Genomic DNA, 25,610 nt, shown 5'->3' on the forward strand with positions numbered 1-25,610 from the left:
ATGAGCTGTTTGGTGCAAACTTCCCTTCCTCCCCATCCCACCTCTCTTCGCCGCTGTGTGTGCATGATTGTGCGTATGACTGTGAGTGAATGTGACCGTGTCTGAGTTTTGGGGCATGGCACGAGAGGTAGGGAAGGGAAAAGAGGTGTCACCCTATACCTTCCTCTCCCAACCCAGTGTGGTAAGTACAGGGAACCAAGACCTTAAGTTTCTGGCCTTTACCCTGCTGCCGGTCAAGTGTATGGCTCTAGGTTTCTGAGGGAGCAGGGAAACAGTTAGTTACTCCTCAGAGGAGGCAGATGGAGAGAAGTGGAGGAGATGAGGCATTCCAAGAGTTGGTAGAAGCAGCTGGGCATGGTGGACGAAATGGAGGTATCAGCCCCAGATCAGGATGCCAAAAAGTTTTGGAGTAGTTAACCCGAGGGTGTAGCCTACTTATCTCAGAAATGCTTGCCCCAGGGACTTGGGTGGGGAAGTAGCTCTGAGAAAAGTGAACACTGGGGTTTAAATCCACATCAACCTATCTACATCCACTGGCTGGGTTTTGCGTGCATTCTGGCATGATGGATCTGTGTGGAGGCCCTGGGCCACTGAGCTCCCAACCTAAGCAAAAGGTGGGTGAGCCTAGAATCTAGAAAAATTAAGTAGCTTAACTCTTCTGCCTGACACACCCGCAATGTGGCCTCCAAGCAGGTGGTACTTAAGCCCAGAAGAGCTCCCTAACGCCAAAACAGGAAACCTGATGCCTGGAGCAAATGCAGAGGTAGGAGTGGGGGACGTAGGAGGAAAAGGATTTGACCCTCAGTTTTAATTTAGAGCAGCCCAAAACACTCTTCAAATGGCATCCTTCTGTTTTTATCACTAGTTCTATAGTCTTATTTTCCATTTTTGTGTGTGTCTTTTCATTTTTCTCTCATCTATCTGTCCTTTCATCTTCAGCAAATCTAACCCTTTACATGTCCCAGAAATTGATTCCTTCCATTCAAATTTTAATTATTCACAAGATATTATTTGTTTGATCCCTATTTTCTTTTGTTGTTGGGAAAATACACTCATCTCAACAGAAGCCAGAGGAGACCCTGACCTGACGATGAATACTTGTGTTGACCTCTTCCTTTTAGGAGCCTCCTGCGTATTGCGCAAGCTTTAAACCTATACCTATAGTGAGACAGACACCCCAGCCCCGCAAAAGACCACTCTTCCACGTAGCTGAGCTCTCCATTTCCTCACAAATAAAGCCTAACTTTTCTAACTAACCTTGTTAAGACTTTGGAATAATCCACTTGACTAGGTGCAGGGGAAGAATGTTTGTAAATTCACCTCTAATCGGACTTAGATCCCAACTATCTTAAGTCAGCAGGAAATCCATTGTGCTGTGATTTGGGACTCAATATAAGGGATCGACTCAGATAAAAGAATACTTGTACTCGCTTCCCTTTTCCTTACTTCATCACCAACTCCCCCGCCCGCTCGGGGTCACATGGACCAGCCCCGCTCTCCCCGCCCAGCTCCCCACGTAGGGGGGGTGTGGTTCGGCCCAGCCGAGTGGCGGGAAATGCGGCGGCTGCTGCTGGCTCCGCGGGGACCCTGAGGACCGGCGGGGAGTGGGTGAGTGTCTGGGCAAGAGGGCTCTAAGCGGACTGCGTCCCTTCGAAGCCGCGGGGGCTCTTCTGGGAGGCGCGGAGTTCCCTTTCCCGTCACCCGGTTTAAAGGCAGGGGGCGGGGCGCGCGCTTTAGGTGCGCACGCGTCCCCACCCAGTGTCTTGTGTGGGAGCCGCAGCATTTCCACCTCTCCTGGGACGTCCCCTCGTTTTCCCGACGCCATTCTACACAGATAGGTCCTCGCGCAGCGGTGCGGCTGTGATGGGAAAGGGCTTGAAACCCTTATAATAAGACAGAAGCTTCCCGGGCATTTCCACTTCGGAATTTTCCATCCAGTTCAGACCCGAAAAAAATAGGTGTCCAGCTTGGTGGTCATTAGGAGCTGGGATTCACTGGTCGCTTGACTTAAATCTTGAGTTTTTATAAAATGGATTTCTCATTCTCTTCCCTCCTTTCCCTCGGGTAGAAGGCTTAAGGAGGATACAGCCTCTGCTTGGATTTGTTAGCCGGACCATCAGCCGTTAATTAAGCTCCTTCCCTTGAGTCTCTCAATTCTTGGACCTTCGTGCTGCCACTACATAATTACCGTTTTAAAAAGTCAATCTGGTCATTTCAGATTAAATTTAAAACTCCTCTTTGGCCTCCCACGGTCAAGTTTATATCCTTAGGTGGGTGTCCATGGCCTTTGGCAGTCTGACTCTGATCCTCTCAGCTGATTTTCTAAAGCTCCCTATCATTTTTTTCTATCTCATGCACTTGACTCCCAAACCTATGGAAAGGGTGTGTCTGCATTGTGCTCTTTCATGCTTTGGTACCTGTGCTCCTGCTGTTCCCTCGACTTGAAGTTCTTGCAGGAAATCCATCTCTGCCAGGTGAAGTTCTCTTTCAGGAGCTCAGTTGTCCCGCTGAAAACCTCTATTTCCAGCCCTCCTGGGCCAAAGTAGTCACTTCTTCCTCTGTGTCCCTGAAGTATTTTACCTCCCTCTATTATCAGTGGCACTTATACAACTGAGTAAAAGGTTACTGAGCTCCTAACATGTACTGTGCCGTGTGCTCAGTACCAGGTGGACAAGATGAATAGAACAGAGTTCCTGCCCTTAAGGAACTGGAAGGAAGAACACATGTAAATGAGTCCTCTGCAGTTACAGGGTGACAAAGAAGTCTGCCCTGGCTTCCTTACTCCTCTCGCTCAGAACTCTCTTGAGTAAGTTTATCTACTTTCACAACTTGACACACCACCTTACGTCCTGATGCCTCCAAATCTCCAGCCTCATCCTCTCCTCCCTCAACTTCGAAACTTGTCTACTTCAGCTTAGAAAGCATGTGTTGAACACTTACGATACCTGCTGTGGCCCGGGTTCAAGCTCTGGTTGGAGAACTGACCTCCCCCAAGCTGTGTGGCAGGGCCACCAAAAGGAGAAAAAGATGCAAGCCTGAGGAGCATCATCTCTTAAGGAGGAGTGCAGGAGCAGCCAATATGAGGTCAAGGAAAGGTGTTTGTTTGGTTTTGGGGGTTTTTCCCACCCCCTAAGATGGCGGAGCTTTGAGCAACTCATAACATGGGAATGGAGCCAGTATAAAGAGAAAATTGGAAACAAATGAGGAATGAGGAAGAAGCAACTGAGGGACGAGAAGTAATTGATCATTCACAAATGGAGGGCTTAGATTCATTTGAAATATGTATGTTTTTAGGCTTGGGTGGAGAGAAATGAGATACTTCGTTTCTGATGATCTCAGTTGTTCTGAGAGGAAGGGACCTGAGACACCAGCTGAGAAGTGTGGGAAGTAGTGGAGTAAAGGAGCTTGAGGGTAACGGTGAAAGTTAGAAACAGCTGTTCCTTGGGAAGGAGAAGAGGGACAGGACCAGGAACACAAAGGATTTGCTGGGCCAGGCTGAGGACCTGTTCAGGTTGGAGACCACATTTGTTGTGTATCATTTTGCAGGGTTGTTTGGTTTCCTCTAGCAAATCTGAGTCTAGATTTGAATCCAGGAGTCTAGAAAGCAAATGGTTGCATTGATCTGAGGTTGGGATCTTTTGCAGAGTGAATGCAGTAAAAGGAAAAAAGATTGAGACCTTACAGAGAGTGATATGTTTAGTGATACACCAGTAGGATATGTGCTCCTGCTTGTGCGACCCCAGTTTGATCGTTTTGTTTTTCAGCTCAGAAATCTTCAGTTAGTCCCAGGCTTATGTTCTAAATCCTTGAATTGATAGACAAAGACCAAGTTTTCCTATAAAGCTGGTTCCAACCCTCTTTTCCATTTTTTTCCTGTTAAGACTCCTCTATTCATAGTGGCTCCCTCTCTGGTTTTACTCTGGCAAATTCTCTGCTGAAGTTCCCCTCCTCCTCTCAGCTGCCTCAATTCTATGCAGCCTTCACAGGCCCAGTTCTAATCACACTTTCTCTGACAAAACCTCCTTGGCCACTTTAACCTGAAAAGAGCCCTAGTTTTTCATAATTTTTTTTTAATATCACTTAGAGCTAGTACTGACTTTCTTTTACATTGTTTCTTCTATATTAGGTGGGTTTTATTTCTGCAACTAAATTCCTTAAATTTCTTTAGCACTGCAGCCACTGCACCTGCACAGCACTGTCTTTTGCCTAGGAGGATTTTCGTAAGCACTTAGTGACTGACTATAGAGTCCAATAGATGGAGAGGAAATTAATATTTTGAGAATTCTTTGTGCTTAACACTCAGTATAAGTGTTTGATATCAGAGCTTCTCAAACTTTTGTGGTGAACAACCAGTGTTTTTTTCCCCCCCAGGCTGTTGCAGGCCAGTACTTTTCTTTCTTTCTTTTTTTTCTAGCTTTATTGTGATATATCACTTGAAACATAAAGTACTTTTCTAAAATAGTAGAACTAGAATCGTATTATTAGAAAAATTAAATTACTAGAGAAATAACGTGAAAAAAAGACATACAGAATATAGGGATTTTTACTATTAGATTCAACAAACATCAACTGCATCAAATTGCTATAAGATGTTCTAAATGCTTATGTTTTGTTTTTGTCCATATCTTGATGCAGACTGCTAACAGTTTGTGGACCAGCAGTGGTCCGTTGGTCCACAAATGACACTGATTTCCGTGATCTCATTTGAACCACCCCCTACATATTTTTCTCTGTGTACCGATAAGGAAACTGAGGTTTAGGTTAAGCCACATGCTCAAGATCACCAACTTAGTACTGGACAGAACTGGAATTCACATGCCAAGCATCATTCTGTTCATACTAGTGAATCTTAGAGCTGGTTCTTAGAGCAGGGTTGGTTTGGGACAGAGTTTTTTGCTTGGTTTTATTTTGTTTTCAAGAAATGTGTTAATTTTCTATTTTGAATTGCAAGCGTATTTAATATTTTATCCTTTATTTTCCTTTGGTTCTTGCATTTTGAGGCCTGCATTTGAGATGATTATTGCTTCATCTCAACTGCTTAGTACTTAGTTGAGTGAGAAAAGTAACTAACATCCCTTTTAAATGTCCAGATCTGCTTTGTCTAAGGTATTTGACAGAGTTCTCATCTGTCTATGATAAAATGTGAAAATACAACATAATGAGTTTTTTCATAAAATTAAATGTATTAAAGGACTGTACTTTATTCTGGGATTTTTGTCCTTCTTAGGTTTTTGTGGGGGTTTTTTGGTGTTTAAATACTGAAAACAATGTATAGTAATTGTGTGGGTGTTTTTTATAACAGCTGTATTGAGATATAACTCACATACCATAAAATTCACCCTTTTAAAATGTACAATTCACAGAGACGTGCAACTGTTACTGCTATCTAATGTTAGAACATTTTTATCACCCCCAAAAGAAACCACATAGGTCCCTACTAGCAGTCACTCCCCATTGCCTCCTCTCCCCAGTCCCTGGCAACCACTAATCTACTTTCTGTCTCTATGGATTTGCCTATTCTGGGCATTCCATATAAGTGGAATCTTACAATATGTGACCTTTTGTGTCTGGCTTCTTTTATGGAACGTAATGTTTTCAAATTTCATCTATATTGTAGCGTGTATCAGTACTTCATTCCTTTTTATTGTCAAATAATATTCCATTGTGTAGATATACCACTTTTTGTTTATCCACTCATCAATTGATGGACATTGGGGTTTTCCACATTTTGGCTATAAATAATGCTGCTGTGAACATTGGTGTGCAGGATTTTGTGTGGACGTACATATCATTTCTCTCAGATATGTACCTAGGAGTGGAATTGCTAGGTCCTATGGTAACTCTGTTTAACGTTTTGAGGAACTGCCAAACCAACTTCCACGGCAGCTGCACCATTTTACAGTCCTACCAGCAATATACGAGGTTTGTGTGTCTGTATTTTTTTTTAATTGTCCTTAAGTTACAAAATTTAGAGTCTGCCACCTTAGGTTAGTCTCCCTAAATTGAAAAAAAAATTAAAGACCCATCCATGAAATCCAGAAGTTTGGAAACAACTATATTACCCCAGTCAGTATTTTAAAACAAAGCAAACAGAACAAAACAAAAAACTCAAAAAAACCCTATCTAGAAGGTCATCAATTAAAAAAATGATGAGAACTAACTGCTGATTGTTGAATAAAGTTGTAGACCACCTTTGCATCTTTTTTTTTTTTCCCTCGCCTTTGCATCTTGATTTTCCTTCAGCATAATAGTCTTGTATATGTTAAAGCAGTTCCCAATTATAGGATCATTTGGCGAGCGTTTCCTAAATACTGTGCCTGTGCCCCTTCTCCCCAGCCCCTGGAGTTTCTGAATATTTGGACAGGGCCTAAGCAGGATTCCTAAGGTGGTTTTAAAGTACAGCCTGGCTTGAGAATGACTGTTTAGGTAGTTGGGACATTGAGGGTATAATGTTAATGCTTTTACTTGCATGTTTTGTTAATTCTAAGATAAACATTTTTTCAGAAAAAAAAAAAAAAGAATTTCTTTTTTCTCTTGGTTCTTTGGCAAGCCAGAATGGCTGGTTTTCCTGTTTTGCCTTTGTTCTGGGTCAAAGAAGTGGCATGGGGAGAATTATTTTCAAAGTAGAAAATTCAGGAAGGAGAGTAAAGTACTCCGATTAGAACAAAGAGAAATTAAAAGCTTGTATATATCTGTTCTGTCCCGTTGTCCTGAATAGCACTTGTGGTTTCTCCTTTTCCCTCTTTGTAAGAGGAAAGAATTTGGTGGTGGTAACTATAGTGAGCCCATGCTCACTATGACTGTAGTGAGCCCTGTGCTTAGTCATTAGCTGGGGGTCTGCCCAGGAAGAGTAGGGCTGAGGTGGGTCCTGGAGGTGCTGTCAGCTAACTGCATTCTTTGCAGCTGAATGGAAAGTTCTTTCTTGAGAAATCTGAGCAGGCACTTCCATGGCTGCCACAGTATCCTTTACCTTATTTCTCAGATAAGGAAGCTAAGACTGACTTGATGAGGAATAAATGGGCGGGTAGGCAGTGAAGCCAGGACTCTGACCCCACCTTCTGAACGTTGTACTGTTCTTTCTATTACACCAAGTTGCATTTAACAGTTTCTACTGAATGTCTATCTTATGAAAGAAATTCAGTGCATTCAGAAATGCATAAAACATTTAGTAGAGGAGAAAAGTTGTACTCTAGGTTATTATAACGTAAAGGGGTAGTTCAGGGCTTCCGTGGTGGCGCAGTGGTCGAGAGTCCGCCTGCTGATGCAGGGGACGCGAGTTCGTGCCCCGGTCCGGGAGGATCCCACATGCCGCGGAGCGGCTGGGCCCGTGGGCCGTGGCCGCTGGGCCTGCGCGTCCGGCTCCGCAACGGGAGAGGCCACAGCAGTGAGAGGCCTGCGTACCGCAAAAAAATAATAATAATAAAATTTAAAAAAAGAAGTAGTACAGTCAGAGGAGGAAGTCCATTTAGAGTGATATGTGCAGTCAGATCCTGTCCTGCTGTAGGCTATCAGGGAGAGCTTCATGGAGGAGTGGCATTTGAGCTGGATCTTGAAGGTCAGGTAGGCTTAGAACTTTTGGAATTAAGGGAGGTGGACCTTCCAGAAGGAGGAAGCAAGGTTTAGAGAGCACGTGAGGGGGCTCTATGTCTTGGAATGTGTATGTTTATGTTCCTGGGTTGGGGGACTAGATAGCCAGAGGAGGCACCTAAGGCATGGATCTAAGAAGTGGTGGGTTGGATGGGTAAGTGTGAAGTAGAGATAATCAGATTATAAGTGGTTTAGGAGAGGAAGATGAGGCCCCACAGACTAGGTGAGTAGCTTCTAGATAACTGCATGAAAAGAGAGTGAACTGTAAGTTTTCTGTCCCTGGCTCTTTTTTTAATAGTATGTTTCCACCAGTGAGGGCTGGAACTCCTGTTTAGAGCTCTTTTATTCCAGTTCTAATGAATAGGCCCAAGACTGCCAGCTTGCCTCATGTAAACCCAGTTTGCCTGGGAGCTTTATAATAGTCATCTTACCCATTTCTTCCTCTACTTTGCTTGTTGCTCTCTGGTTCTGTCAGAAATGCAGGGGATTAGAACCTGAAATCTTAGGTCTCTTACATAACTTCTTCCCTTCTCACATCTGCAAGGATGCTCCTTCCCTATCTTCTTTCCCCTCTAGCTTTTATTTAGGTAGCCAGGTAACAGCAGTTACCACCTCTGTTATTTTTGCCTTTCAGGTAAACCGATGTGTTGGAAGCAGAGGTTTGAGTACTCTGCCGGGGCCAGTTTTACAAATATTGAATATTAGAATTGGTCTGCTCTGTGTGTGTATGTGTGTATACACCAGTGGTCTGTCTGGAAAAACTAGATGTATCTTTTTTTTTTTTTTAAGCTAGATCTATCTTGGAGGAGAGTCACAGATCTCACACACTGCACCTGCCTCACTGGAGCCCAGGTCTTAGGGTCTGCAAGTCCCATGAGAAAGGGAAGCGAAGACAGGTATCCCTTCAGTTTTCCTGGTCATTCTGTGGTTTACTGGCTCACTGTTGCTGGGCTGAGCGGTCAGAAAGGAGATTAGCACTGGGTAGGGGAAGGGAAAGCAGCAGCCTAGAGAAGTAGCCCAGTTACATAAATGCATGGAGATAACATCAGGCATTAAACCTTGGTCCTTTGGACATGGCCCATTTCTTATTCCTGTGGGGGAACAGGGGTGGAGTTGGAAGTACGTATGGAACAGGGAAAGGTGTTTTTAGAGGAAGCTGCTGTGTGCTGAGAGTGTGGCTGAATGTGACAAGGGGACGCATAGTGAATGTAGTGTGTGTGTGTGTGTGTATGACTAGTGTCAGGTTCTGAAACATCCAGGATCTGTGCCTACTTGATTATCTGATGAGGGTTTAGGGATCTTAATAAAAGGGGGTGTGCTTTAGAAAAGGAAGATGGTTCTTCTGTGGAGAGGGACAAGGAACTTAACTAGTTCCTATTTACTTCTTTTTCTCACCCATTCTGTTAGGTACTGGCTTCTACTAAGATCACCAAAATTTAAGAGTAACTTTGGGGAGGAGAGTGAAGGAACTTTCTTTACACATCCCCAGAGTCTCAGAAGCCTCAGGGCTCCTGGGATATATCAGATCCTCAGTGGGATCACTGTACAGTCAGAGCTGGGTTTTCTCAGTTCTTGTGGTACAGAAGAGCTATAACTGTGTGGGTGGAAGGTGGAGGGGGGACCGGGTCCAGCAATTTTTTTATTTTTGGCCATGCTGCGCAGCTTGTGGAATTAGTTCCCCGACCAGGGATTGAACCTGGACCGTTAGCAGTGAAAGTCCTGAGACCTAACCACTGGACCGCCAGGGAATTCCCCCAGCAATTTTAAGGCAGAGGGAAGCTCATTCTCCCACCTTCTCACAAGGCTGCAGAGCTTTCTCAGGGTGAAATTCTCAGAGTTGATGCCCTTTGCTAACCAGCCTTTCTTTCTACTAGGTTATCTAGACTCAGACATACTGTTTCTACAGTTTCAGACCCGATTTAGAGGATGGGATGGCTTAATTCTTAGTCTCGGAGCCTCCTGGGTAGAAGTCTTCACTTAAAGCTTTCCCCGGGACTGGGAACAGCACTTTCGGTGCTGACAAAAGAGAAGCATTTGAGGACCTTGATCAGAATACTCAGAGCATTAGGGTCCTGCCTGCTTCCCCCTCCCTTTTATGGGGAGGACCCTACATTTGTTTTGTTTTGGGGTTTTTTTTTAGATTTATTTATTTGTTTATTTTTATTTTTGGTTGCATTGGGTCTTTGTTGCTGCACGTGGGCTTTCTCTAGTTGCGGCGAGTGGGGGCTACTCTTTGTTGTGGTGCGCGGGCTTCTCATTGCGGTGGCTTCTCTTGTTGAGGAGCATGGGCTCTAGAGCACAGGCTCAGTAGTTGTGGTGCACAGGCTTAGTTGCTCTGCAGCATGTGGAATCTTTCCAGAACAGGGCATGAACCCACGTGCCCTGAATTGGCAGGCGGATTCTTAACCACTGCGCCACCAGAGAAGTCCCCCTACATTTGTTATCTTTCCTTGTCTCTATAGGCCTCATCATTTCTAGCTCCCTTGGCTCCACCTGCCTTTCTTCTCTAACGGCTGGTCCACTGATGTGTGGACTTGTACATGATGAATTGTGAACTTCTAGCCACGTGCAGTGCTCTTGGGTACTTGGAGGGAGACACTTACCACAAGGAGCCAGATTGCTTAGGTGAGTCGCTTTTTGAGGTAACAGGTTAAAAAAAAAACAACACTTGCTTGAGTCTAGGTCTTTTGAATTTCTCAAGCCATGGGTATGAAAAGCACATGGGCCTGGGTAGAGCTTCTGCCAGGGTTCCATGTAAGTGTTTATTCTGTCCCTGAAGAGAGTGTGAAGGATTTGATCCGCTACTTGAGGCATGAGGATGAGACGCGAGATGTACGGCAGCAGCTGGGGGCAGCGCAAATCCTGCAGAGCGACCTCCTACCCATCCTTACCCAACACCGCCAGGACAAGCCTCTCTTTCATGCTGTTATCAGGTTGATTCCCCAGCTTTTTTTTTTTTCTTTAATTGAAGTATAGTTGATTTACAATGCTATGTTAATTTCTGCTGTACAGCAAAGTGATTCAGTTATACACATATATACATTCTTTTCTATATTTTTTTCCATTATGATTTATCACAGGATATTGAATATAGTTCCCTGTGCTATACAGCAGGACCTTGTTGTTGATCCCCCAGCTTTTTAACATATACTGTGTGCCAGCCTTTGGTATTTGTGCCTGGTGAGGAAATTGAACAGCTTCTCCCTCCTTCATGGTCTCCCCAGGCTGATGGTGAACTTGACACAACCAGCCTTGCTCTGTTTTGGCAGCGTGCCCAAGGAGCCCAGCTTCCGGCACCACTTTCTGCAGGTGCTAGCATACTTGCAGGCCTACAAAGAGGTGAGGTTTTCCTCCAGAATCCCGAGGCAGAGTTTGGGGGCGGTGGGAAAGGAGAGGGCGGGGGCTACTTAAGGTCCATCCCCCTGTTTCGTAGGCCTTTGCCAGTGAGAAGGCTTTTGGAGTCCTCAGTGAAACTTTGTATGAACTGCTGCAGCTGGTGAGTCTCCGCCTCACAAGATCCCAGGGGACAGTTAGCGCCCTGCTCCTCCCCTGGGCAGAACCCCAAGTGGGGCGTCAGAACACGCGGGATTTGGAGATACGGTCCCAGTGCTCGGGGGTACAAGTCCAATCCGCTGTCTCTGCTGCCTCGGGACTACTCGAACTCTTCCTTCTTTCTTTTTAATCCTGATCCTTCTCTGTGCCTCTCTCGCCCCATCAGGGTAGATGCCTCCCGCCTTCCACAGGGGGTCTTGTCCTCTAACTCTCCTTCTTCTGACCAGGGCTGGGAGGAACGGCAGGAGGAAGACAGCTTGCTGATTGAGCGGATCCTGCTGCTGGTCAGAAATGTTCTCCATGTCCCAGCCGACCTTGATCAGGAGAAGGTGATCTTGGCTGGTCCGAGTTCTTGTGCTTGATTAGGTTGGGCTGCCCCTTTTTCGCTGTCCTGTCTTCTGACGAAACTCGGGAGGGACCTTCGTCAAGGAATGAGTTGGAAAACCTGAAGGCAGGGCAGTAGAACTGACTGATCTCCCCTTTCTCCCTCACCACTCACTGCTCAGAGGATTGATGATGACGCCAGTGTCCACGACCGGCTGCTCTGGGCGATTCATCTCAGTGGCCTGGACGACCTGCTCCTCTTCCTGGCCAGCTCGACTGCGGAGCATCAGTGGAGCCTCCATGTGCTGGAGATCATCTCCCTTATGTTTCGTGACCAGGTGAGACACTCACCTGTTGCCTCAATCCCTTCCCTCATGTCCGTTTCTGCTGTGCAGCCGGAATTGCTCTTGTATCATGACTGAAATACCTGGGGAAGGCAGGTGCCAGGTGGAATAGCCATGTCTTAAGTACAGGGTCCCATCAACAGTCCTATTTTGTTCACTCTTTCTGTCCCCACTAGGAGTGAACTCAGAATAGGAAATGACTGTCCTTCTGACTCTTCCCTCCTTGTTCTAAATCTAGAACCCTGAGCAGCTGGCAGGAGTAGGGCAGGGACGCTTAGCTCAGGAGCGGAGGACAGCTGTGGCAGAACTGGAGGTGTTGCGCCAGCGAGAGATGGCAGAAAAGAAGACTCGAGCCCTGCAGCGAGGCAACAGGTGAGTGGTGGAGAGCCACTCTACCCATGTTCCCATTCCTGCACTATGGAATGCTAGGGCTTGGGCCAAATGCTAAGGCAGTGGTGACGAGAGCACTTTGCAGTTACAACATGCTCTGATGTGCTGCTGAAAGAGAATGGGGATAGAGCCTCCAGAGAATTGAGGAATCACCCTGGACTTTTTTTTCTCTGCAGGCATTCTCGATTTGGGGGCTCCTACATTGTCCAGGGCTTGAAGTCCATTGGGGAGAGGGACCTCATCTTTCACAAAGGTCTCCACAATGTGAGTCCGCTCCCATCAGGGGTGGGAACATTGTGGAGTTGGGGGCCTTTACCTCTCTGGAGGTAAAGCTTCTCTGTTCTTGGGCTTAGAAAGTTGGAGACCTAGGAGAAATAGAGCTTTTGGCATTGTCTCTACCTGCATCTTCACTTAGTACCAGAGGGAGAGCACCTTCTACCTTCTACAAGTTTCTTCTGAGAAAACTGTAGTACCAAGGATGTGTAAAGAGCTGCCGGAGAGGGAGGTGGTTAGGAGTAATTCTAATTCCCTCAACCTACATCCCCAGCTCCAAAACTACACTTCCGATTTGGGAAAGCAGCCCCGACGGGTACCTAAACGTCGCCAGGCTGCCCGGGAGCTGTCCGTGCAGCGCCGCTCTGCCCTCAACGTGAGACTCTTTCTCAGAGACTTCTGCTCTGAGTTCCTGGAGAACTGTTACAACCGGCTCATGGGCTCGGTGAAGGTGAGAGCCTAGGAAAGATGGAGTAGAGAGGTGATTGGGGTAGCGGTGGGTAAGAAGGGCAAGCTGGGGAGAAACCCATGGAAAACTGACCATAGAGAGTGGACTAGTAGGTGAGACGGATGTAGGGTGCCCCTGAGACATGGTGACGAAGTCAGGAGGCAGTGGGTTATCGATACGACCAAAAAAGCTCTAGAGATTGCCACAGAGGAAGGGGAAGGGAACGTTGGGGAGAATGAGAGAGGGGTGGAAATTTGGGTCCTAGGATATTGTTACAGTGGTGTCCAGGGTCCACATGGTCATCATAGGACAGGAGGAAGTTGGAAGCCCTGAGGTCATGAAGTGGTCTGTTTTTCCTTGACATCAGGACCACCTGCTTCGGGAGAAGGCTCAGCAGCACGATGAGACCTACTACATGTGGGCTTTGGCTTTCTTCATGGCCTTCAACCGAGCTGCCTCCTTCCGGCCAGGCCTGGTTTCTGAGACCCTCACCGTCCGCACCTTCCACTTCATTGAGCAGAACCTCACCAACTACTATGAGATGATGCTGACTGACCGCAAGGAAGCCACCTCCTGGGCACGCCGGTGAGCGGGAGGAGAAGTGGGGTCAGAGTGGGAATCTTGGCCAGGCTGGGAATCTGAATGCCTGAATTCTGGATGGTACTTTCTGTCCCGTCTCAGGCTTCAGGTGGTCAGCTGGGGAGCAAGGACTGGCTGGGTCATTGAGTTTTTGATGGAACTGTTTTGGCAGGCGAGGGTGCAAAGGGTGATACCGTTTCCATGAACCAAAGTCCTAAGCTGTCCTCCGTTTTACCTCTTTCCCTCTCACAGGATGCACCTGGCTCTGAAGGCCTATCAGGAGCTGCTGGCCACAGTGAATGAGATGAATGCATCCCCAGACGAGGCCGTGAGGGAGAGCAGCCGCATCATCCAGAGTGAGGCCTCGCTTGGTCTCTGATCCCGCCTTCCCTGCCTCTTGATCCGAATCTCACTCTTCCCGGACCCAGCTTCACCCGTCTCTCCTTTCCCCAAGCTTTCCAGGTCAGTCCTTCCATTCCTTTCTCTTCCCTGTTTCTAGACAACATTTTCTATGTGATGGAGTACCGAGAGCTCTTCCTGGCACTCTTTCGAAAGTTCAATGAGAGATGCCAGCCCCACTCTTTCCTTCGTGACCTGGTGGAAACCACCCACCTCTTCCTCAAGATGTTGGAGCGGTTCTGCCGGAGCCGTGGGAACCTGATGGTGCAGGTACTGGGCAGCCCAGGGTGTGGAAAGAGCTGGGGAGAAAGGGTGGGGGACAGGAAGGACAGGGGGCTCATTTTCCTCACATTTTCTGTAGCTTAAGCTGGTCTGTTAGAACTACTCTGAACTAAGGGCAAGAGTTTCGTTGGTATTGCCGATGTAGTTCTGCCTTGTGAGTCTCCTCTCATTAGATTGATCCCTGATCTACCATAGGTATCTTAATTCATTCAGGAAACATTTATTAAACACCTGCTTTGTGCTTAAGCACATGAACTCTGGGGGTTCATAGTTTTATTTGTTTATTTTTTTTAAAGATTTTTTTTTTGATGTGGACCATTTTTAAAGTCTCTTTGAATGTGTTACAATATTGCTTCTGTTATGTGTCTGTTGTGGGTTTTTTTTTTGTGGTTTTTTTTTTTTTTTTTTTGGCCATGTGGCATGTGGGATCTTAGCTCCCCGACTCCGGATCAAACCCACACCCCCTGCATCGGAAGGTGACGTCTCAACCACTGGACTGCCAGGGAAGTCCCAGGGGGTTGATAATTTTAGAATTTAGTAATTATGCTGTGCTATTTCCTGGTTATACTTCAGATGCCCTGTAATGAGATAGAAAGCACCTTACATTAAAAGTCAGAGGCCTGGGGGCTTCCCTGGCGGTCCAGTGGTTAAACCTCTGAACTTTCACTGCAGGGGTCCAGGTTCGATCCCTAGTCAGGGAACTAAGATCTCACATGCCGCGTGGTGCAGCCAAAAAAAAAAAAACTCAGAGGTCTGGGATCTCATCCTGTGTTAGTTACTGTTAGAATAACTTAAGCTGCTTGTGTGAGTCCTGATCTTTAAATAAAAGTTGGTTGTAACACCTACCCATGAGCCTGAAATGAAATAATAAATGAAAAGTCTGGGACAAGAAGAAAACCTCAAGGAATTTCTAGTCCTGGACATAAGGACTCTGCTTTGTAGAAATTTTCCTATAATTCTATTTGCTATAGGTTAAAACTCGGTCAGAACTGGGCTTGAAAGGGGCTGTAGTACCAATGAGCCTTTTCTAAAAGGTCTATTTACACTCGGAGCTCTGTTGTATTAGCAGTACTAATAGGTTCTATCATTTATCGAGCGTTTACTAGGTCTCAGACGTTGTGCTAAGGTTTCCCTATAATCCTCACAATAGCACTAGGGCACATGCGCAGAGTGGTTAAGCAACTTGTCCAAGGTCTTGCTGGTATATGGCTAGCGTCGATACTTAAATCCTGGTCTGCTGGAATCCAGACTCATGCTCCTGACCTTTAGTGTGTTTATAAGTTCCTTGAATAAAGGACAAACCTCATTAAGGGCCTCACAGGCCCTCCTGTTTGCCCACAGCGAAGACTGGTTCACAGCCATGACTTGGGGGAGTGGGGTCGGGGTATTGATTCTCATTCTCCTGCTTTTCAGGAGAAAAAATTGTAGTTTACATTTGCAGAGTGTTTTGCATTTTTATAAAGCCTTTTCATATAGAATTTTTTGTCCTCAGAGCAAATTTGCTCATTCTCTAGGCTTCTGTTTAAGGTATCACTTCCACAAGAAATGAGTCACGTGCTGTTCCTGGGTTTTGCTATGGCGTTTTATGCTCAGCCATGTTCTAGGTCTTATCCAGGCTGTAGTGTCATCTACCTGTCTACTTACCTGTCTCCCCCACTAGGCCACAAGTGCCTCAAGGGCAGGGAAATGTGCTCTTCACTGCTGCTTCCCCATTGCTATTGAGTAGCACATAGTGGTCACTCTGTGAATGTCTAATTAATTCAGACATCTAATTAATTAGTTAATAGAGGACATTGATGGGGAAAAGGCCTCCCTAGCTCTCGTGCCATCCTAACATAGTTCCTTCTCTGTAGAACAAACGAAAGAAGAGAAAGAAGAAAAAGAAGGTCCTAGATCAGTCCGTAGCTTCTGGTAATGTCCCCTACAGCCCAGAGGAACTGGAGTCTGTGTGGCCCTCCCTGGCCGAGCAGCTACAGTGCTGTGCCCAGGTAAGTAGTTGCAGAAACTCTCTCTTTCTTTCTTTCTTTTTTTTTTTTTTTTTTAATATTTATTTTTGGCTGCGTTAGGTCTCTGTGGCTGCACGCAGGCTTTCTCTAGTTGCAGCAAGTGGGGGCTACTCTTCATTGTGGTGTGCGGGCTTCTCATTGTGGTGGCTTCTCTTATTGCAGAGCACGGGCTCTAGGTGCATGGGCTTCAGTAGTTGTGGTGCGTGGGCTCAGTAGTTGTGGCACGTGGGCTCTAGAGCGCAGGCTCAGTAGTTGTGGTGCACGGGGTTAGTTGCTCCGTGGCATGTGGGATCTTCCTGGACCAGGGCTTGAAGCCGTGTCCCCTGCATTGGCAGGTGGATTCTTAACCACTGTGCCACCAGGGAAGTCCTACGCTCTGTTTCCTGAGGGTAGTGCTCTGGACAGGCTCTCTGGGTCTCCCCCCACCACCAACAACTGTTACCAAAGCTTTAATAATCCCTCTCTAGGATCCTGAGCTCAGTTTGGACTCCATGGTTCCCTTTGATGCGGCCTCAGAGGTGCCCGTGGAAGAACAGCGGGCGGAAGCCGTGGTGCGGATCCAAGACTGTCTCCTGGCTGGCCAGGCCCCACAGGCCCTGACCCTTCTTAGGTCTGCCCGGTAAGAGCCCTGCCTACCCGTCCTCCCACATCCAGCCCCTGGGCTTTTGGGGGCAGGGAGTGGCTTTCACTGTGGCACAAGGTTCTCAGTCTTCAAGAGAGAAGTCCCCTCAGAAGCGCTGGGGCTCTGTACAGGGAACTGAGTCCTGGGGAGTTTTAGTTGGTTTATTGGGAGGTTTACTGTTTGTTTCATTTTTGAGAAATATTAGCACAGTTAGTTGGGGAAAAAAAATAAAGTTAATTCTATGAGCCAAAGATAGCCATCATTAACATTTTGATGAGTTATCTTCCAGAGTTTTTCCCTCTGTGTTATATATAGACATATCATATACACCTTCTTTTACAAGATTGAAATATTGCAATACTGATTTATAGTATTTTTTTCACTTCTCAATATATTGTGAGCGTCATTTCTTTTTTTTTTTTCAAATATTTATTTATTTATTCTGGCTGCACCGGGTCTTAGGTGAGGCACGTGGGATCTCTCCTGCGGCATGCGGGATCTTTTAGTTGCAGCGTGCAGACTTCTTAGTTGCAGCGTGCAGACTCTTAGTTGTGGCATGTGAACTCTTAGTTGCAGCAGGCATGCGGGATCTGGTTCCCCAGCTAGGTATTGAACCCAGGCCTCCTGCATTGGGAGCGCGGAGCCTTAGCCACTGGACCACCAGGGAAGTCCCGTGAGCATCATTTCTCATCAGATATATTTCTGCAATTACTGATGGCTTTAAAACACCATTGTGAAAACAGCGACAAATAAATAGATAAATAAATAAATTTATAAAAACAAAAAACACCATTGTGTGATATGTACATTCTGTGTGGCCCTCCCTGGCCGAGCAGCTACAGTGCTGTGCCCAGGTAAGTAGTTGCAGAAACTCTCTCTTTCTTTCTTTCTTTTTTTGTTTTGTTCAAATGTCACGCATTTAGATTATTTGCCTTTTCTTCCTGTATGATTTTCTTTGCAGTGTGGCTTATGAGGGAAAATTTCCCTAGAGTCTTTGTTTCATCTTTGAAATAACAGTCTGCATTCTTTTTCCAGCTGGAAAATAAAATAAGTCTAAATTCCTTCTCCCACTTCAAGTTATAACTGAGATATTATAAAAAAAAGATATTATAAAAAAAAAGTCTTTTTTCTCTCTGTGCTCCAGGGAGGTGTGGCCAGAAGGAGATGTGTTTGGCTCTCAGGACATTTCCCCAGAGGAGGAGATTCAGCTGCTGAAGCAAATCGTCTGGGCCCCGCTTCCCCGTGAGTCTCCCATTTCCTTCTCATCTCTCTCCTTCCAGCTCTTCTCTAGCGCCAGCGTCACAGACACCCGGTAATCCTCAGTCTTTCTATAGGGCAGCAAGGACCAGAGGAACAAGGGGCGGAGGAAGAAGATGAAGAAGAGGTGGAGGAGGAAGAGTTGCACATGGTCGAAGTGTTGGAGAAAGAATTTAACTTTCTGGACTACCTGAAACGGTGCGGGCCGGGAGGATGGAATTGGTGTCAGGATGGAGACCGTGGGGCTGTGAGGACGACCACACGTCCTCATGCTGACATCCTCTTGCTCCCTGTCTCGGTGCAGCTTTGCGAACTCAACTGTCATCCAAGCCTACGTGCTGCTACTGCGGAGCTACAAGCAAAATAGCGCCCACACCAACCACTGTGTCGTCAAGATGCTGCACCGGCTGGCCTATGATCTCAAAATGGAAGCCCTGCTTTTCCAGCTTTCCCTCTTCTGCCTCTTCAATCGTCTGCTTAGCGACCCTGCGGCTGGGGCCTACAAAGTAAGGAGTTACCAAAGAATGGGGTTCTAGAGGTGTAGGGGAGTCCTGGGGTAAAAGGATAGGGGATAAAGTGCCCTGAGCCGTGTCAAGGCTGAACGATGAGAGAACGGTGAGGAAGTAGACAGGCAGGTTGAGGGAGCTGCAAGGGGAAGGATAGAAGAGGCTGAGCGAGGAGGGGGCAGCTGGGAACAGGCGTAGAAAAAAATACCTAAAGGCCCATGTTTATGTACATTTAGGCCACAGGCCTCACAGCAGTCTCCCACTCCCACAGGAGCTAGTGACTTTTGCCAGATACATCCTGGGCAAGTTCTTTGCACTGGCCGCAGTCAACCAGAAAGCCTTTGTGGAGCTGCTATTCTGGAAGAACACAGCTGTGGTTCGAGAGATGACTGAGGGCTATGGCTCCCTGGATGGCAGGTGAGCTTGAGGATGGGGAAGGCTTGGCGGTGGGGAAGGGGGTGACACAGTCACAGAGTGTTAGAGCCGGAAGAGCTTGCAGATCAGTTGGTGTAACCTTTCTTTCCCTTTCGTAGGTGAGAAAACAAGCCCCGAAGGTGAAATGCTTTACCTGAGGTCACCTGAGAGAGGAACTGGGATTGACCCTAAGTCTCCTGTCTACTCTAGTTTCCTTCTTCACCAGCGTTCGGGGGGGGGCAGTCAGAGTGGGGTGGCCCCCCCAGAGAGAGTCTATATGTGCCTTATCCCAAGATGTGCTGGGAAGCCTTAAGGATGCATAGAAATATTTGTCCTCTTTCCCTGAGTATCTCAGCTCCTCTCCTTTCACTCTTCTCTCTCTTTCCCATAATACTCTCAGCCCCTGCAGTGTCAGGTTCCATGGGCCCAACCTGGAAAATCTTAGTTTGACTTTTGGGTTCTTAAGTGGAAGGAGAGTAAGAGGAAGGAAGCACACCTTAGGCCTCTGCTAGCTGGCTCCTTTGTGGTACCTGCGTTTCCCTTATTCCTTTTAGAAGAGAAGACCTTTGGTCTCCTCTTTTTGAGCCAACAGTCTACATGCTCCCCTTCTCCTTTCCCCATTTAGATCTTCTAGTCACAGACCCCCTGTGTGGAGCCCAGAGGAGGAGGCCCAGCTTCAGGAACTGTACCTTGCCCATAAGGATGTGGAAGGTATGAGGCCTTGAGGTCTGAAGAGCATGAGGAGGGCAGCCTGAGCTCCGGGACCCCTCTTCACTGCCTCACTCCTCCTCCACCTCAGGTCAGGATGTGGTGGACACCATCTTGGCACACCTGAAAACTGCTCCTCGGACACGCAAGCAGGTCATCCACCGTCTGGTACAGCTGGGACTGGCTGACAGCGTCAAGGACTTCCAGAGGTAGAGGCACATGCTCTGGAGGGAACTGAGATGGGGAATCCACTCTTCACTCCCTGAGCTCCCCCTTCCACTGACACCGCCCTGAACAGGAAAGGAACCCAGATTGTACTGTGGACGGAAGAGCAGGAGCTGGAGCTGCAGCGGCTTTTTGAGGAGTTCCAGGGCTCTGATGGTAAGTGAGGTGGAAGCTCAGGGAACCTCTGAAATGAGAGCCAAGCTCTCAATTTCTTTTCCTGCTGCTTCCCGTTCCCAAGGAAGGCTTATCCTCTCCTTCCTGTCCACTTGCTCTGTTTATGATGTCGTTTTTGTTTGTTTTTAAATATATATATTTTTTCTTTTTTATTATGTAAGTTACAGGTATACAATATAGTGATTCACTATAGTCACTAATTTTTAAAGGTTATACTCCATTTATCGTTGTTATAAAATATTGGCTGCATTCCCCATATTGTACAATGTATCCTTGTAGCTTATTTTATACCTAATAGTTAGTACCTCTTAATCCCCTACCCTTATCTTGCCCCTCCCCCTTCCCTCTCCACCTGGTAACCACTAGTTTGTTCTCTATATCTGTGAGTCTGCTTCTTTGTTGTTATATTCATTCATTTGTTTTATTTTTTAGATTCCACATATAAGTGATATATAATATTTCTCTTTCTCTGTCTTACTTATTTCACTTAGCATAATGCCCTCCAACTCCATCCATATTGCTGCAAATGCCAAAAATTCATTCTTTGTATGGCTCAGTAGTATTCCTCTGTGTGTGTGTGTGTGTGTGTGTGTGTGTGTGTGTGTGTGTGTGTGTGTACCACATCTTCTTTATCCATTCATCTGTTGATGGACACTTAGGTTGCTTTTATACCTTGGCGATTGTAAATAATGCTGCCATGAACATTGGGGTGCATGTATCTTTTCAAGTTAGTGTTTTTGTTTATTTTTTTGGGTATATACCCAGGAGTGGAATTGCTGGGTCATATAGTAATTCTATCTTTAGTTTTTTGAGAGACCTCCATACTGTTTTTTGTGGTGTCTTTTTGGAGTGAATTGAGCTATAGCTTCTTTCCAAAGACCTCTGTTTCCTTTACTAATCCCTTTCCCCTGTTGCTCTTGGGCATTCACACGTTCTTTCTCTTTAGATGTCCTGGGTAATATCATGAAGAACATCACAGCCAAACGCTCACGGGCCCGAATAGTAGATAAACTGCTGGCTCTGGGGCTGGTGGCTGAGCGACGGGAGCTGTACAAGAAACGCCGGAAGAAGTTGGCGCCTTCAAGCTTGGTAACAGTCTTACCCTGGCTCTGCCAGCTGGGAGTGCTCCTTAGAAGTAGCCCACCCAGATTCTTCCTGTCTCAGGCTCTTCTGAGTAGATACCCCCAGCACGGTGGTCAGGAACCAGAGGACTCCACTCAGTTCTTCTTCTTGTCTCCTTTTGTTCATTACCCACCCCAATTAATTTTAGCCTAATGAAGAGCAGTCCTTGAACGATTTTTGCCAGGAAGATCTAGAAGAAGAGGAAAACCTGCCAGAGGAAGAGAGTGAAGAGGATGAAGAGAAAGAGGAGGGCTCAGAAGCAGAACAAGCCCACGGTGGCTCCGTCCTTTCAACTCAAAACCTTGGGCAAAACCTGCATCAGGAAGGTGAGGGCCCCGTTGGGAGAGATGTCTCAGGTGGTGGGGTTGGTTGTATGGGCCAGTTGTAAGTTTTCCACCTTCCCTTAGGCTTTTCGGCTCCCCTCCTGTGGCTCCGGAACTGCCTCATTCGAGCAGCAGATGATCGGGAAGAGTTTGGTGAGTGGATAAATGACGGTTTCAGGAGGACTGGGGTCTGGAGGCTGCTGGAGACCTGGTCGTGGGATGGAGGGCCAGTTCTTTCTTCACATCTTCACCATGTGACCATTGACCCTGTCCTAGGCTGCTCTCAGGCAGTTCCACTGGTGCCACTGACAGAAGAAAATGAGGAAGCAATGGAAAATGAACAGTTTCAGCAGCTGTTGCAAAAGCTAAGGGTTCGGCCTCCTGCCTCTGGGCAGGTAAATACACCAGTTACAGCATCAGCCAAGCGTGTTGGTGCTACTTGAAGATGCATCTCCTCCTCCTCATTTCCTGTCACCTCTGACCGTGACTCCTGCAGCAGCTGTCTTGCTGATCTCTCCAATCTTCCCTTCTCCTAAGTCCATCTTCCACACTGCCCCGAGTTATCTTTCTAAATTACAGTTTTGATTATATCACTTCCCTGATCAGAGCACTTGATGGTTCCCCACTGTTTGCAGGACAAAGTCCACAGCCTCCAGGCGGTGTCTCTGGCCTTGGCCAGCCATTGCAGCCTCACAGCCACATCCCCACACACCTGCCCGACACTACAGTCATCCGGGGCTACTTTCCATCCTCCAAACAGTAGGCTTTTTCATACCTCCAAACAGTTGATCATGCCAGTCCCCCTACTGGAAGGCTCCAGCCTCATACACAAGGTGGCAGATCACCCATCTTTCCTGATGAACACTCCACCCAACCCTGAAGATAGTTCAGTTGTCACTTCCTCAGAGAAGCAGTCTCTATCCCTCCTTCAACCCCCCTACCCCGACACGGCACCAAAATTCACAGATATTCAAGTCTCGTATAAAATGGCATAGTATTTGCGTATAACCCATGCGCATCGTCTCTAGATTAATTGTAATACCTAATACAATGTAAATGCTAACCCATGCGCATCGTCTCTAGATTAATTGTAATACCTAATACGATGTAAATGCTAACCCATGCGCATCGTCTCTAGATTAATTGTAATACCTAATACGATGTAAATGCTAACCCATGCGCATCGTCTCTAGATTAATTGTAATACCTAATACGATGTAAATGCTAACCCATGCGCATCGTCTCTAGATTAATTGTAATACCTAATACGATGTAAATGCTAACCCATGCGCATCGTCTCTAGATTAATTGTAATACCTAATACGATGTAAATGCTAACCCATGCGCATTGTCTCTAGATTAATTGTAATACCTAATACGATGTAAATGCTAACCCATGCGCATCGTCTCTAGATTAATTGTAATACCTAATACGATGTAAATGCTAACCCATGCGCATTGTCTCTAGATTAATTGTAATACCTAATACGATGTAAATGCTAACCCATGCGCATCGTCTCTAGATTAATTGTAATACCTAATACGATGTAAATGCTAACCCATGCGCATCGTCTCTAGATTAATTGTAATACCTAATACGATGTAAATGCTATGTAAATAGTTGCCAGTGTGCAGCAAATCCAAGTTTTGCTTTTTGGAACTTTCTGGAGTTTTTCATTTTTTCCCCCAATGTTTTTGATCTGCAGTTGGTTGAATCCATGGATGTGAAACCCTCGGACACGGAGGGGCAACTGTAATCATTCTGGCGGCTGTGATTTGTTCATGCCCTTAATATAGCCCCAATCCTGTGGTGTTACAGTACATTGGTTCTTTCTCCCCTTAGATTGTGCGTTCCCTGAGAGCAAGGATCATATCTGACTCACCTTTAGATCCCCAGAATCCATTCATTTACTTATGTAATTAACAACTGTATTTACCGGGAACCTCCTGGTGTATCAGGCACTGTGTTAGACATTGGGCACATACTGGATAAATAAGCAATAAGTAGAGTTCACAACCCTTATGGAGCTTCACCAATGTAGGCTCATATTTATTCAATGAATAATATCAAAATCTGGTGGACTAGAGGCTGCTCCTTTCCCACTACTCTCATTTTCAACTTCTTTGCCCCTGTAGGAAACCTTCTGGCGAATTCCAGCCAAGCTGAGTCCCACCCAGCTCCGGAGGATGGCAGCTTCTTTGAGCCAACCAGAGGAGGAGGAAAAGCTTCAGCCAGGATTAGAACCTAAGGTCCCTGGAGAGCAAGGGCCTGAGGAGGAGCACCGAGCACATGCCCCGAGGGCCCTCCTGTCAGCCGGGAAAGAGAAAGCAGGCCTGCTGTCCCCAGAGGGTAATACCAGGACCACTTATCTATTGAGTACTATTGAGTACTTACCCAGCCCTGTGATCAAGAGGGCTGATAGGGTATTTGAGACTATGAGGACCTAGTTCCCTAATTTCATGCCTCTCATGGTCGTTCCAGAGGAAGGGACTGATGGTGGGAAAGAGCAGCTGAAGGTGGCACCCAAGAAGCGACAGCTGTTGGACAGCGATGAGGAAAAGGAGGAAGATGAGAGCGGCAGCAAAGGTAGGAGGGTCTGGTCGGGATCTGCCTTTTCTTCTAACCTCTAGCACTCTTCCCTCCAGTCCTGAAGGTAAATGCTACCATCCTCCTTCCCCCTTAACAAATCTAGATATCCTGTCTTCTCACCCCTGTCATTCCCATAGCACCAGAGTTGGGAGCTCCAGGAATCCGGAAGAAGAAGCGCTTTCAGATTGAGGATGATGATGAGAGCGACTGAAGAGCCAGATGCCTAGAGGCAGAGACAGACCCATTTTTAAGTGGTGAATTTAAATCTGAGTTTGGAGGGGCATATAGGACCTGGAAACTCCTCTTACTGGACAGAAGCTGTGGAGCCCTGGGCTTCCCCATGGATTTAGGGTCCAGGAAATCCAGGCAACAGTGTTGGCCTCCTGTTCAGTCACTTCTTGCTCCTCCCACTTTTATCAGTGTGCCTCAGTAGCTCTCTGGAGACTTATTCCTCCTCTTCTTTGGTTAGTAGCACACCCTGGCAAAGGAGAGGAGTGAGTGAATATAGAAGGCACCTTGGACCCCTCTCACTGGTCTGTTCCTTTTGGCTTTCTGCTGGAGGTGGGTCACAGCACTAGATGGGGTTTTGTGAAATGATGAGTGGGGATGTTGCACCATTTTTAAAAGGCACTAGACGAGCCCATCCTCATTTTCTTTCCTATGATCACCCCCTGAACACCAGATTGAGCCCAGTTCCTAATGTTGAAATAGGGTTGGGATGCAATACTCTCTAGATGATGAACGTGTTTGGTTGGTGTTTGGCATTGAATTAAACATGTAAAATTAAAAGTTGCCAATGTTGATCTGACTTGCCAATCTGTCTAAATACCTCAACCCTCCACCTGCTATGTTCGTTTAAGAACTTTTAACTATTAGGGTTAGAAGAGACTATCAGCCTTCCCTTTTCTCTTGCTTTCCCTACATGAGACACAGAAAAACATACTCACCTCAAGATCCTTTGTCTAGGATAAATCTTTAGGGTAAAAAGAGTATGCATCAGAACAGGTACATGAAAAGATGCTGAATGTCATTAATCAGAGAAGTGCAAATCAAAACCACTATGAGATATCACCTGATACCTGTCATAGTGGCTATCATCAAAAAGAACACAAATAACAAATGTTAGTGAGGATATGGACAAAAGGGAACCCTTGTGCACTGTTGGTAGGAACATAAATTGGTGTAGCCACTGTGGAAAACATATATATGTCAATCCCAATGTCCCAGTTCATCCTACATCCCCTTCCCCCCTTGGTATTCATGTTTGTTCTCTACGTCTGTGTCTCTATTTCTGCTTTGCAAATAAATTCATCAGTATAATCTTTCTAGATTCCACAGGTAAGCAATATTATACAATATTTGTTTTTCTCTTTCTGACTTCACTCTGTATGACAATCTCTAGGTCTATCCATGTCTCTGCAAATGGCACAATTTCGCTTCTTTTTATAGCTGAGTATATACCTCAGTTATTTGTTTGTTTGCTGT

The 25,610-nt window shown here is 46.3% G+C and overlaps 1 protein-coding gene across 1 annotated transcript; it reads left to right on the forward strand.

Annotated features, from left to right (window-relative positions):
- The first annotated feature begins 10,121 nt into the window (after positions 1 to 10,121).
- On the forward strand, positions 10,122 to 24,336 carry TIMELESS (timeless circadian regulator). The gene is made up of 28 exons (XM_065887017.1): positions 10,122 to 10,212; positions 10,367 to 10,520; positions 10,812 to 10,926; positions 11,021 to 11,083; positions 11,367 to 11,468; positions 11,646 to 11,801; positions 12,046 to 12,179; positions 12,374 to 12,461; positions 12,745 to 12,921; positions 13,286 to 13,503; positions 13,750 to 13,853; positions 13,997 to 14,166; positions 16,032 to 16,166; positions 16,652 to 16,803; positions 17,951 to 18,048; positions 18,141 to 18,261; positions 18,368 to 18,569; positions 18,841 to 18,986; positions 19,609 to 19,694; positions 19,783 to 19,900; positions 19,990 to 20,072; positions 21,037 to 21,179; positions 21,361 to 21,538; positions 21,620 to 21,688; positions 21,812 to 21,930; positions 23,672 to 23,885; positions 24,018 to 24,110; positions 24,263 to 24,336. Exons 1-28 carry the CDS (start codon positions 10,128 to 10,130, stop codon positions 24,334 to 24,336), a joined length of 3,597 nt encoding a protein of 1,198 aa, XP_065743089.1. The 5' UTR covers positions 10,122 to 10,127.
- The last annotated feature ends 1,274 nt before the right edge of the window (positions 24,337 to 25,610 follow it).

This window comes from Phocoena phocoena, chromosome 11, assembly GCF_963924675.1.
Source record: "Phocoena phocoena chromosome 11, mPhoPho1.1, whole genome shotgun sequence".
Taxonomy (NCBI): Eukaryota; Metazoa; Chordata; class Mammalia; order Artiodactyla; family Phocoenidae; genus Phocoena; species Phocoena phocoena.